The following is a 12,041-nucleotide window of genomic DNA, read 5'->3' as shown; positions in this document are numbered from 1 at the left end:
GCAATTTCATTTCAACTTCGAACGTTCCTATTGGCTATCAAAAGCACGTGCCATACAGTATCCCACATCGCGTCGCGTCGTGTCGCGTCTCCTCGTAATCTCGTACAGTCGTAGCCTCTCAGATCTCAATGCCAACACCAGCAGGCAAATCCCATCTCTACACCGAGACACAGTTCATTCTATAAACCTCACGCATTCTCCTACACCCTCACCCACCTTTCTCAACATCATCAACAATCAACCTCAACCCATCCCTTGCCCATCCCCCCAAACAAGCTGAACGACCAGACGGCACAACATCCCGAACCACATAACAATCCCAAACCAAAAACCAAAAACCGCACACCAAACCAGAAGACAAAAAAAATTTTGAGATAAAAAAGAAAAAATCTATAAAAAAACAAAAAGACTGTCATAATGCGTACAAGGTAAGTAGTAAGAAAAAAAAGAGAGCAGGAACGATCTGCACCGTTCCTTGTCTCCCGCTATCTGGCTACCTAACAAAAGCTCGTATAGCGTTCAACTGCAACACACCTCCTTCGTCCTCATGGGTACATGCGGTAGATTTAAACCACATACACCAATCAGAACTTTCCAACTCGGACAAACCACATCCAACCTCTAACGCCCGAACTCGTTTAAATCCATCCATCCACCCATCCCAATCTCGTCCAAGCAATTCATACAACAAAATATGTTCCAGGAACTAATACATTTGAAAAAAGTATCCCGCTTCATCTGATCGTATTCGCGATATCTAATTTTTTTTCCGTCCTTTCACATCGAGGAGATTGGAACCACGAAGGAAAAAAAGAACAAGAAAAAAAGCAGTAGAGATAAATCTACTCGGTTTTTAAGCAGAGCCAGCGGCCTTGGCCTTGGCAGCCATCTTTGAAAAAAAAGGGTTAGAAACGGTATGTTGGATATGAGAACATGAACGTACCAAGTTGAGGGCAGAGCCAGCCTTGAACCACTCAATTTGACCCTCGTTGAAAGAGTGAGCAAGAGGGATCTCCTACAAAAGTGGTACATCCAACATCAGAAACCATAAAAAAGAAAAGAAGAAAAAAGACTCACGTCGACGGAGCCGTCAGCGTGCTTGGCGACAAGAGTCGAGTTCTTACCAGGAGCAAAGGTCCCAACACCGATGATGTCAACAAAATAAATTTAGCGTACTAGTGTTGGCTTCGCCCTTCTTAACGTCCTGTCTGTCCCATTGTCCGATGCAAGGTCCGCAAGCGTTGGCAAGGACAACTCCTCCGACGTTCTCGAAAGCCTCAATCTGTCCGTCACGGGCGATGGTAGCACGAACTTGCTCTGATCCGGGGTACCGGTGAACTTGGACTTGAGCTCGAGACCAGCATCCTTGGCCTCCTTAAGGAGAGCAGCAGAGCGCGACATGTCCTCGTAGGTATGAGAGTCCGTTCCAATCATAAGTCCACCGGGGAAGGCATAGTTCTCGCCAAAGAACGATCCACAACTTGTTTAAAAGTGGATACTGCGCTCTCGCTGCAGGCACCGACTACTGTATGTTTTTAATGAAGCAGTTATCATACATGCATTATGTATAGTTTGCTGTATGTCAAACATAGAGCCAAATTTTCATAAGACTTGTAGAACAATTGCTCATTGGTCAACATACAGAGGTCGGCTACCGCAGTGTCTGGACCAGCAGATAGTGAATGGAGGGGTTCTAGTGAATATGGGACATTGGGTGGTGGGAATACATGATGTAAATTGACGCATAATCGTCATGTCTCCAAGCTGTATGTGTTTTTTTCCAACTGTAGAAACGGGTGAGGTGGCATTCCCCCGGGCATTTGAGAGTGACGCACCTCTGCCTCGAGCTCCTTGCGCACGCGGTACTCCTGCTCGGCTTTGATGACGAGGTGGCTCTCGTCGAGGTCCTCGATGATGAAGCTCTCGCGCTCGTTCATGAGGAGCAGGATCTGTTTCACTGCGGGGTCGCTGGGGTGTGTCAGGTTAATGGTAGTGTCTGGAGAATGTGGTTGCTGACCAGGTGAGAAGGATACCTGAGAAAGGTTAATATAGGGTGCAATGGAGGATGAAACAAAGTACCTTTGATTGCTCTCATCTTTGCGTCACGACGCGAAAGAGGAAGAGGTTCGGGAACAAAGAGACTCCCAGTCGTCCGTCTCACGCCAATAAACCGCGGGTCTCACGCTCTCTCGACGTGCTTGCGTCGTCGACACATCGCGTTGAGGAGTGCGTCAAGGGGAACTGAGAGGCATTGCTTAGGAGAAAGGGTGCGACTAGCCGTGCGCTTGAGCCCCCAGCCCCAGACGGCTCCCATCCCGGTCTCCGGGCGTTGCAGTTAGCTCTGGCCTGAATCCGCTTCATTACACACTTTATATATATGCTGCTCTGCGCAGTGGCGCATCCACCATTCTCGTCGCTCCTTCTACAACGAGTTCACCAGCACCCAGTTTCAGTTCACGTTCGCTCTGTTGTGAGATTTGCACCGCGGTTGGATTTTCGACAGTCGTCTGGCTTGGTTCTGACTCAGAGGAGGTTCAAGCTTGAGTTTAAGTTTAAGAGTGATACGATGCCGCTGCCTTCGCAGGTTCATTCGGATGTCCCGTACGTGCTTCTTTCTGGTGTTGTGTTTTCTTCTGCCATCTCTTCCTCTTCGTTGTTCATCGACCATTGATCATGACTATCAAGCCAAGCCCCTATGTCATCTCACAAACATCTAACCTAACCTATCTTCATTTCACATACGCTTGACATATTCACTTGTTCTGGGGACACGGTACGGACACAACGGACACACGGACACACGGATACGGTACACGGTACATGGACACACGGTATACGGTATACGGGATACGAATACACGGACACACGGACGCATACGGGAACGGAAAACTCTCGTCTGCGCCCCGTATATTATACCCGATGGCGCCGAAACCGAAACCTAAACCTTTTTGTGGTTGTTGTCCATACGTATTGTCCTCCCACCCGGCACCTCACCTGTTGCGACGGTGAAACCCCCGACACATCTCTTGCTTCCCGCCTACACGTATTACTGTGTGTTACCGCTCCAGGACGACGCCTGTGATACCGCAGATTAGACCTGTTGTTGGATTAGGTTTGCCGGAGAGCATTGTTACTCGTCCTACACCTGGTACGCCCAACATCTGAACGACTAGATGGATAAACTTCTAAACCTAAACGATATGCGCACATAGTACCACCAAAGAGACTCATGGACGCGATCGAGCAGGCGAAACGTCTCGCAGCGTATACTGCGGTGGATAACCATGTGTTGCCGGAACATCGGGTGTGTGGGCTTTCGTTTTTCTTTGGGTTTTACTGTCGATCTTGCTTTATTGTTATTGGTCTGCTCATGATCGTTTCATTCCCTTTATGTGGTGTGTAGGTCATTGGAATTGGATCAGGTATGTACTGTAAATGGTCTTGTATCTGCATGTCATCTCTTGACAGACTTTTATTCTCGGCAGGTTCGACGGTACCATACGTAGTCGAGAGAATCGTGCAGCAGGGCCCGGCTGTGAATAAGGGGAGGGTGTTCATTCCGACTGGTACGTGTCTGATTTTTCGAATTTATGATCTAATCTAATCTAAATTGCTTGCTTCCTTGCTCTTCCATTTTGGATTTTAATTGCGTTTGGACTGTACCGCCAACCTTTCCTAAACCTCAACCTCAACCCGGACCTGTCAAACAGGATTTCAGTCAAAACAGCTCATCGTCGATGCTGGATTAGGACTTGGAGATGTGGATCAGTACCCTACGATCGATGTTACACTTGATGGGGCGGACGAGTGCGTGTTTTTCTTTTCTTTCTTTGGGTTGATATTAATCCAACCGTTGTTGTGACTGTGAAGAGTCGACCATCAGTTGAACTGTGTTAAAGGAGGAGGAGCGTGTCATTTGAGAGAAAAGGTGTTGGCGGAGGCTGCTACGACGTGCGTTTCTTTTCTTCCTTTTTGCTTTCTTTTTTAAATGATTATAGATTCATCCTTGTTGCGGACCATCGAAAGAATGTGGAGTATCTTGGGACGAATGTGCGTGTTGCTTACTCTTGGGGCTTTCTTCTAGGATGAGAAAGCTAAGTTGCTCCTTGGTTGGATCTTTGTAGTTCACGCAAGGTGTGCCGATCGAGGTTGTGCCGTTCGCGTATGCAAAGGTGTTGCAGAATTTGCATCATATTTTGGGATCGCCCAAGGCGACGCTGAGGATGGCTGTTAAGAAGGGTATGTCGTTAACCTTTTCCGATTCATCCTCTATGCTGTTTTCGTATCGCCGTTCCCCACCCACCGCCCTCGTCTCCTTTCTTCTTTCCCTATTCCACATCCCTACTTCCTTGTCGTTGATGAAAAGAGCTAATGCGACGTAATTGGACTTTTAGCTGGCCCGGTTGTCTCGGATAATGGAAACTTTGTCATTGACGCGCCGTTTGAGCGCGATATGATGATTGACCCGTATACTGTAAGCGCCGAGATTTCAGGTTTGAAGGGTTTAGTAGCTAACGATTCTTGTATCTTTCGTTCCCACCTCCTCTTCCTTTTGTCATGCTTCACAGATTATGGCACAGATCAAGATGCTTACGGGTGTGGTGGAGGTAGGGCTGTTCTGCAAGATGGCGAAGGCTGCGTACTTTGGGAACGCCGTGAGTTGTTTCTTTTCTTATTTTTCGCATTGAAGTGGTCCGGCTGACTGGAAGCACAGGACGGCTCGGTCACCGTCCGGTGGAAAGACGGCCAGGTGAACCAGATATTAGCTGAAGAAGCCCCCGGAAATTAAAAACGACTTGGGCCTATCGATTGAGGAGTGACAAGAGTTATTTTGGTTTTTTCTTTCCTTTCTTTTCTTTTCTTTTTTTATGTATACCGAATTTTTGGTTCTGATATCTATCTTTTTTGTCTTGTTTTGCTTTTTTACTTTCATAAAATGTGCTTGAAGTATTTGACCTTGATTGGTTTGGGAAAGGTTACAGATACTTGGTTACTCGGTGCTTCTGTGGTACATCTGCTAGTGTAGAATCGGAGCTTGCGAAACCAACTTTCTTTACATATTTTGTTCTTTGGGGTTTTGGATTGTTGTCACTCGAGAGCAAGGCGACGACTTTCGGTTTCGGCCGTTCGGAATCAAAGGACTAACGACTGCTATAAGCGGAAAAGACAAGATGATCGGTTCGGACTAATAAATAAAATCTAATCGCACACTCCGTCCGAAATATATACATACAGAACTAACATCTTTCCCCAAACCCAATTTCCGACTTTCTTTATTCTTAAACTTTACTTCTTTTTGTCACTCGTCCACGTCGACGGTCCACCCTCCACCCTTTATATACACCATGGCGGCGACCACAGACGTTCTGAAAGTGTCTATCCTCGGGAAAGAGTCCATCCACTGCGGATTCCACCTGATCCCGTACATCGCCCACACGGTCATCGCGACGCTGCCCTCGTCGACCTATGTCCTCATCACCGACACGAACGTGGCCAACTTCCACCTCGAGGAGTTCGAGCGCGAGTTCAACGCCGCGCTCGCCGGTACTGCCAACGGCGGCTCGGCGTCGAGCGCGCGGTTCCTGAGCCTCGTCATCTCGCCTGGGGAGACGTCCAAGAGCCGCGAGGGCAAGGCGCACATCGAGGACTTCCTCCTCGCCAACAGGTGTACGCGGGATAGCGTCATTTTGGCGCTGGGCGGGGGCGTCATTGGCGATCTTGTGGGCTTTGTCGCTGCGACTTTGTACGTCTCTGCCCCACACCCCCTTGCTCCCTTCTTCCCCCTAGAATTGCGGTGTTCTGACTCGGTTTGATGTATGATGCTGTGATTAGTATGAGAGGCGTCCGATTTGTGCAGATTCCGACTACGTTGCTCGCGATGGTGGATTCTAGTGTTGGCGGGAAGACGGCGATTGACACGCCGCATGGAAAGAACCTCATCGGAGCGTTTTGGCAGCCTGAATACATTTTCATTGATGCTGCCTTCTTGGAGACGCTCCCCCCGCGCGAGTTCTCAAATGGTATGGCTGAAGTTGTCAAGGTGCGCATATATTCCATCGCCTTTGGGCGTGTTCCAGTTGTGCACTCTCCGAGTACCATGCTAACCTCCGAAACGGTTACGTATATGAATTGTATTAGACCGCCGCTATCTGGAACGAAGATGAATTCATCTCGCTCGAATCGCGCTCTGCCGAAATCTTCGCTGCGATCCAGACGCCGTCGGCGAACCACGCAGGCCGCGCGCAGAGCACACGCTCAGCGGCGCAGGAGCTGCTTTTGTCGGTCATTGTCAGCTCCATCTCCGTCAAAGCGCACATCGTCACAATCGACGAACGCGAGACGGGCCTGCGCAACCTCGTCAACTTTGGGCACACCATCGGGCACGCGATCGAGGCGGTCCTCACGCCCACGATCCTGCACGGCGAGTGCGTGAGTGTTGGCATGATACTTGAGGCGGAGGTGTCGCGGCAGATGGGCGTCCTGAGCCAGGTCGGCGTCGGGCGTCTCACGCGCTGTTTGAAGGCGTACAACCTCCCTGTGACTCTCGCGGACCCGCGCATCGCGAGTCTACCGGCTGCGAAGCAGTTGACGGTCGACCGCCTACTGGATATTATGCGCATCGACAAGAAGAACAGCGGGCCGGAGAAGAAGGTTGTCATTCTGTCGCGGATCGGCGCGACGTATGAGCAGAAGGCGACGGTGGTGCGCGATGCGGTGATTGCGAAGACACTGGCGGAGGCGGCGCGGGTTATTCCTAGTGTGCCGATGAACCACCCGGTCAAGATGGCGACCCCGGGATCGAAGAGTATTTCGAATCGTGTGCTGGTCCTTGCGGCACTTGGGAAGGGAACATGCAGGTTGAGGAACTTGTTGCATTCTGATGATACGCAAGTTATGATGGCTGCTTTGAACGAGCTCAAGGTTTGTGGATATATGCATATTTTTTGGTAAATTGTTTTATTTATTATGATTTAGGGGGCCAAATTTTCATGGGAAGATGGAGGAGAGACTCTAGTTGTTGAAGGTGGCCAAGGTTCCCTCACTGTACCTCCTAGAGGCAAAGAGCTCTACTTGGGGAACGCTGGAACGGCCGCTCGTTTCTTGACCACCGTGTGCACCCTCGTTCAAAAGACACCTGGAGTGGCTGCCGAGACTACAATCATTACTGGTAATGCCAGAATGAAGCAACGCCCTATCGGCCCTTTGGTGACTGCGCTGCGCGCAAATGGCAGCAACATTGATTTCCTTGAATCGGCAGGATGCTTACCCCTAGCGATTGCCCCTCAAGGTTTGAAAGGTGGAACGATCCAGCTCGCAGCCAGCGTCTCGAGTCAATACGTGTCTTCCATTCTCCTCTGCGCTCCATACGCATCAAACCCAGTCACACTCGAGCTCACGGGCGGACAGGTTATCTCCCAGCCGTACATCGACATGACCATCGCGATGATGGCAACGTTTGGCATTCACGTCGTGCGCCGGAAAGATGGAGCAACAGGCCGGCTGCTTGACGTGTATGACATCCCGACGGGGACATACGTCAATCCCGCGGAGTACAACATCGAGTCCGACGCGAGTAGCGCGACGTATCCGCTGGCGATTGCAGCTATCACAGGCACGTCGTGCACGATCCAGAATATCGGATCAGCGTCATTGCAGGGCGATGCCAAGTTTGCAAAGGAGATTTTGGAGGTGATGGGATGCAAAGTTGTGCAGACGGAGACGGAGACTACTGTGCAAGGACCGCCGATTGGACATTTGAAGGCGATTGAGGAGGTGGATATGACGGAGATGACGGATGCGTTTTTGACGGCCACTGTGCTTGCCGCTGTTGCTTCGGGCAAGACGAGGATTTTGGGAATTGCCAATCAGCGCGTGAAGGAGTGTAATAGGATTAGGGCGATGATGGATGAACTTGGTACGTTTATTCTTTGCACTTTATGATTTGGAACGCTGTTGACTTTGATTTTTTGTTTGTTTCATAGCTAAATTCGGAGTTGAGACCATCGAGCTCGATGATGGACTCGAGATCATTGGGAAACCAATCTCTGAGCTCAAGAGTGGCGTCAGCGTGCACTGCTATGATGACCATCGTGTTGCTATGGCCTTTAGCGTTCTTAGCACTGTCATTGCGGAAACGATTATCGAGGAGAAGCGATGCGTTGAGAAAACGTGGCCCAACTGGTGGGACGACCTCGAAAACAAGGTATGATTGATTAATTACTTTTATATGTCCGGGTATTTATCAGATTGTATAGATTGGAATCAAAGTTGAAGGCGTTCAACTGGACCACACAGCTTTTGAAGGCTCGGCTAGCGGCACCAGCGCCCATGACGCTGCCGCATCTGTCGTCCTCATCGGCATGCGAGGAACGGGAAAGACTTACATTGGAAATCTTGCTGCGACCGCGCTGGGATGGCCCTGCGTCGACGCTGACGCTTTCTTTGAGGAAAAGCATCAAATGGGTGTCCGTGAATTTGTCCATCAAAAGGGGTGGGAGGCGTTCCGCGAGGCTGAAAATGCGACGTTGCAGCAGCTTCTCAAGGAGAAGTCGACGGGATACATTATCAGCCTTGGAGGCGGCATCGTGGAGACACCAGAGGCGCGCGAGCAGCTGAAGCAATACGCTGCATCCAAGGGCCCTGTTGTCCATGTTGTCCGGCCTATTGAGGATATCATTACCTACCTCAATGCTGAGTCTGCGCGTCCTGCGTATGACGAGCCGATCAGCAACGTCTTCCGCCGCCGCGAGCCGTGGTTCGATGAGTGCTGCAATTATATCTTCTACAACCACATCGACACGGACGACTCGGCGGGGGTTCAGGGCACTTTCAACGAGGTGTCGCGCTTCTTCAAGCATATTTCGGGACAGCAGCCAAACCTTGCGGCCAACCTCAACCCTCATGACCGCTCCTACTTTTTGTCGCTCACTTATCCCGATATCAAGCAGGCGTATCCTCACATTGAGGAGTTGACGCAGGGTGTTGATGCGCTGGAGCTGAGGGTTGATTTGTTGAAATCTGCCAAAGACTATGAGAACCTTGGCGATTCCATCCCCTCTTTGTCGTATGTCCAAGAACAGGTCGCTGCTCTCCGCCGCGTTTCGTCTTTGCCCATTGTCTTTACCGTGCGCACCAAGTCGCAGGGAGGCGCGTTCCCAGATGCGGCGCAGAAGGAGTCTATTGCGCTTCTTCGCCTAGCGCTGCAGATGGGTGTTGAGTATATCGATGCGGAGATCACGCTTCCTGAGAAGCAACTCAAGGAGCTCGCGGCACGTAAAGGCAATTCGCAAATCATCGCATCGTGGCACGACTGGAGCGGCGCGCTCAAGTGGGACGGTCCACTGGTGAAGGAGAAATACCAACTTGCGAGCCAGCTTGGTGATATCGTCAAGCTCGTGGGCAAGGCCACGTCGATCAAAGATAACTTTGCGCTGTACGAGTTTGTTTCCTCGGTGAAGAGCCAGCCAGGCGCGAAGCCGATCATCGCAATCAACATGGGCGTGGAGGGGCAGATGTCGCGCGTACTGAACGCGACGTTCAGTCCCGTGTCCCACCCTCTTCTACCAAACAAGGCCGCGCCGGGCCAGCTCTCTTTCCGCCAGATCCAGCATGCGCTGCATCTTCTCGGACTCTTACCCTCGCGCCAGTTTTACCTGTTTGGAAACCCGATTAAGCAGAGTATGTCGCCTACGCTGCATAACACGGGATTTGAGGTACTGGGGTTGCCGCATCGGTATGAACTGATGCAGACGGAGGAGGTGGGCGAAGAGATCAAGCTGGCTATGACGGCGCCTGGGTTTGGAGGCGCGTCGGTGACAATCCCGTTCAAGCTTGAGGTGATGGGGCTGCTAGACAGGCTGACACCTGCCGCGCAGCGAATTGGCGCTGTGAACACGGTCATCCCACAACGCGTGCAGGGTAAGGAGGGTAAAGAGGAGAGCGTGGTGCTGGTTGGAGACAACACAGATTGGATTGGGATCCAGCGGTGTGTGCGCGCCAAGTTGGAGTCAAGCAATGTGAAGGCCGCGTTGGTGATTGGTGCTGGTGGTACGGCGCGCGCGGCGATTTATGCGCTGTTGGCGCTTGGTGCGGAGGTGGTGTATTTGTACAACAGGACGAGCGGCAAGGCGGAGGAGCTGGCGGCAGTGTTTGGAGATGGCGAGGCGGAGGGTAAAGTTAAAGTGTTGAAGAGGCTGGGTGAATGGGTGCAGGAGTATGGCGCGCCGAATGTGATTGTGTCGACTGTGCCTGCCTCTGCTACCACCACGGATGCTGCTGCTCAGGGGGGACTGCTCTTGGAGGCGAATTTGTTCGAGTACAAGGCTGGTCCTGCTGTTGTCGTTGATATGGCGTACAGGCCAGCGGAGACACCTTTGTTGCAGTTGGCTAAAGGGGCTGCAGGGGGTGGTGGTGGACAGTGGGCGGTTGTTCCGGGATTGGAGGTGCTTTTGGAACAGGGGTATGAGCAGTTTAGGTTGTGGACTGGACGGGAGTGTCCAAGGACGGTGGTGGCAGAGAAGGTATGGGCTGGGTATAATGCTGCTGCATGATGCCTTAGCTTGGAAAGGCCTGTCTGGGGAGTGTCTTCTTCGCTAGGAAGGGACGCTGGGATGGCAAAATCGACCGGAGGAGCGGGACGAGCACCGGTAAAGAAAATGAAAATTCAAAGCGACAACTTGCACAAAAAGTATTCGGTTCTTCTAAATTTGGTTTAGTGTACATACTACGACGAGTTTTGTCCTGTAGAAAGAAAAAAAATGTCAGCGATTATTGATTTGTAAATTCAGACGTTTTCGTTTTATGGTTTGCACTGGGCCAGTGGGATGAAATACTCTTGCTGGATGCAACGTGCTTTTCTTATGCTATTACATCATAGTATGTACTTGGTTGAGGGAGGGATTTTTTTCGAGTCCGGACCTGAGTTTGTTGGTGTTACTCTGAGCCTGCTTCCTCTGAGCATTTAATGAGTACTTTGTGTGTCAGCTCGCGAGTCTAGGTGAGGTGAAGTTTTGAACGGACCATGGGATTTGCTCTTTAGCTTCGGCGTCCGAGCTCAGAGTCCCCAGAGTCCGCCGTCGTCGAAGGTTTTTTCTTTTTTTGCAGTATTCAGTAAATTTGCATCCTTTTGTGCGTTCTTTGAAGTCGGATGGAACTTAAGGCCTGAGGTCTAAGGTCTAAGGCCTTAAGGTCTTGGAGTCCAGACCCAGGTTAATTCGCGAGCATCCTGTGCAGCCCTTTGTGGCTAGGGAATCACGGATTGTCCAATCTTTTTCAAGGCGCGTGGGCAAAGAATTTCCTTCCTGGCTTTATTAATTCGAGGTTTTTACTCGATCCCTTCCTTTCCATTCTTTCAAATCGCGGAAGAGATTGTCAAATACTAATAATGATGTCTTGATTCTTGAAGTTGAAGGCGGGTCTGGACCGAGGTTAAACTCGCAGGCAAGCCTGTGCAATGTGTGTTTGTGACTACAGATTACAGATTACAGTTGGGGGGTGGGCTGTTATGTCAGGCTGGAACGCGCACACACGCACACCCCCAACAAAAGGAACAAGCTTGAACATCTCAGCGGGAGACGCTGAGCGGGTTTTTAATTAAACATGCCATCGCATCATAAATCTGAATCATTCACCAACACCAATCAATTAATAGCCCGTGTTGTGATAGTTGGTTGGTTGGTTGGTTGGGTCTCGTATATGTAGATTTGGTCGGAAGGGGGCGCATGTACTGTCGGGTGTTTGCCAATGACTCAGGGCAGTGAGGAGGGGGCAGGTATTCATAGGCTTTGTTCCTCTCTGTCCAACTTGTTCAAGAACGCAATCACGAGGCTGTATTTCGAGTAAAGATGATGCATTAATGGATGGTGATGACGGACCTCGAGGCACTTTGATAACAGGCCTAGACGCTCGACGTTTAAACTACTAGTAAGAATTGAATTGGAAACAAAAAAGATAGGCTGGTGAGATAACTTCTGATTATTCAACGTTCAACGGTTGCCACACGCGGAGAAGCTGGAGGTTTGGTATTGAGTTGGATATATTTG

At 50.5% G+C, this 12,041-nt stretch overlaps 3 protein-coding genes across 3 annotated transcripts; 2 read left to right on the top strand and 1 right to left on the bottom strand.

The window, feature by feature from the left end:
- Positions 1–853: 853 nt before the first annotated feature.
- On the bottom strand, positions 854–1,937 carry JR316_0011557 (Aconitate hydratase, mitochondrial; the record flags this gene model as incomplete). The annotated part of the gene is made up of 5 exons (XM_047897206.1): positions 854–889; positions 944–1,015; positions 1,078–1,119; positions 1,177–1,458; positions 1,836–1,937. The coding sequence occupies 5 exons, from the start codon at positions 1,935–1,937 to the stop codon at positions 854–856; spliced, it is 534 nt and encodes a 177-aa protein (XP_047743615.1).
- A 1,292-nt stretch (positions 1,938–3,229) lies between these two features.
- JR316_0011556 (ribose-5-phosphate isomerase rki1) lies at positions 3,230–4,789 on the top strand (the record flags this gene model as incomplete). Its single annotated transcript, XM_047897205.1, has 10 exons — positions 3,230–3,304; positions 3,404–3,422; positions 3,486–3,566; positions 3,711–3,807; positions 3,871–3,951; positions 3,999–4,050; positions 4,125–4,239; positions 4,395–4,474; positions 4,569–4,655; positions 4,715–4,789. The coding sequence occupies 10 exons, from the start codon at positions 3,230–3,232 to the stop codon at positions 4,787–4,789; spliced, it is 762 nt and encodes a 253-aa protein (XP_047743614.1).
- Positions 4,790–5,345: 556 nt separating this feature from the next.
- JR316_0011555 (Pentafunctional AROM polypeptide) lies at positions 5,346–10,550 on the top strand (the record flags this gene model as incomplete). Its single annotated transcript, XM_047897204.1, has 6 exons — positions 5,346–5,743; positions 5,833–6,040; positions 6,139–6,921; positions 6,976–7,915; positions 7,983–8,203; positions 8,256–10,550. 6 exons carry the CDS (start codon positions 5,346–5,348, stop codon positions 10,548–10,550), a joined length of 4,845 nt encoding a protein of 1,614 aa, XP_047743613.1.
- Positions 10,551–12,041: the final 1,491 nt, after the last annotated feature.

The sequence above is a fragment of the Psilocybe cubensis genome, chromosome 11, assembly GCF_017499595.1.
Source record: "Psilocybe cubensis strain MGC-MH-2018 chromosome 11, whole genome shotgun sequence".
Taxonomy (NCBI): domain Eukaryota; kingdom Fungi; phylum Basidiomycota; class Agaricomycetes; order Agaricales; family Agrocybaceae; genus Psilocybe; species Psilocybe cubensis.
This window is presented reverse-complemented; position numbering and strand designations above follow the sequence as displayed.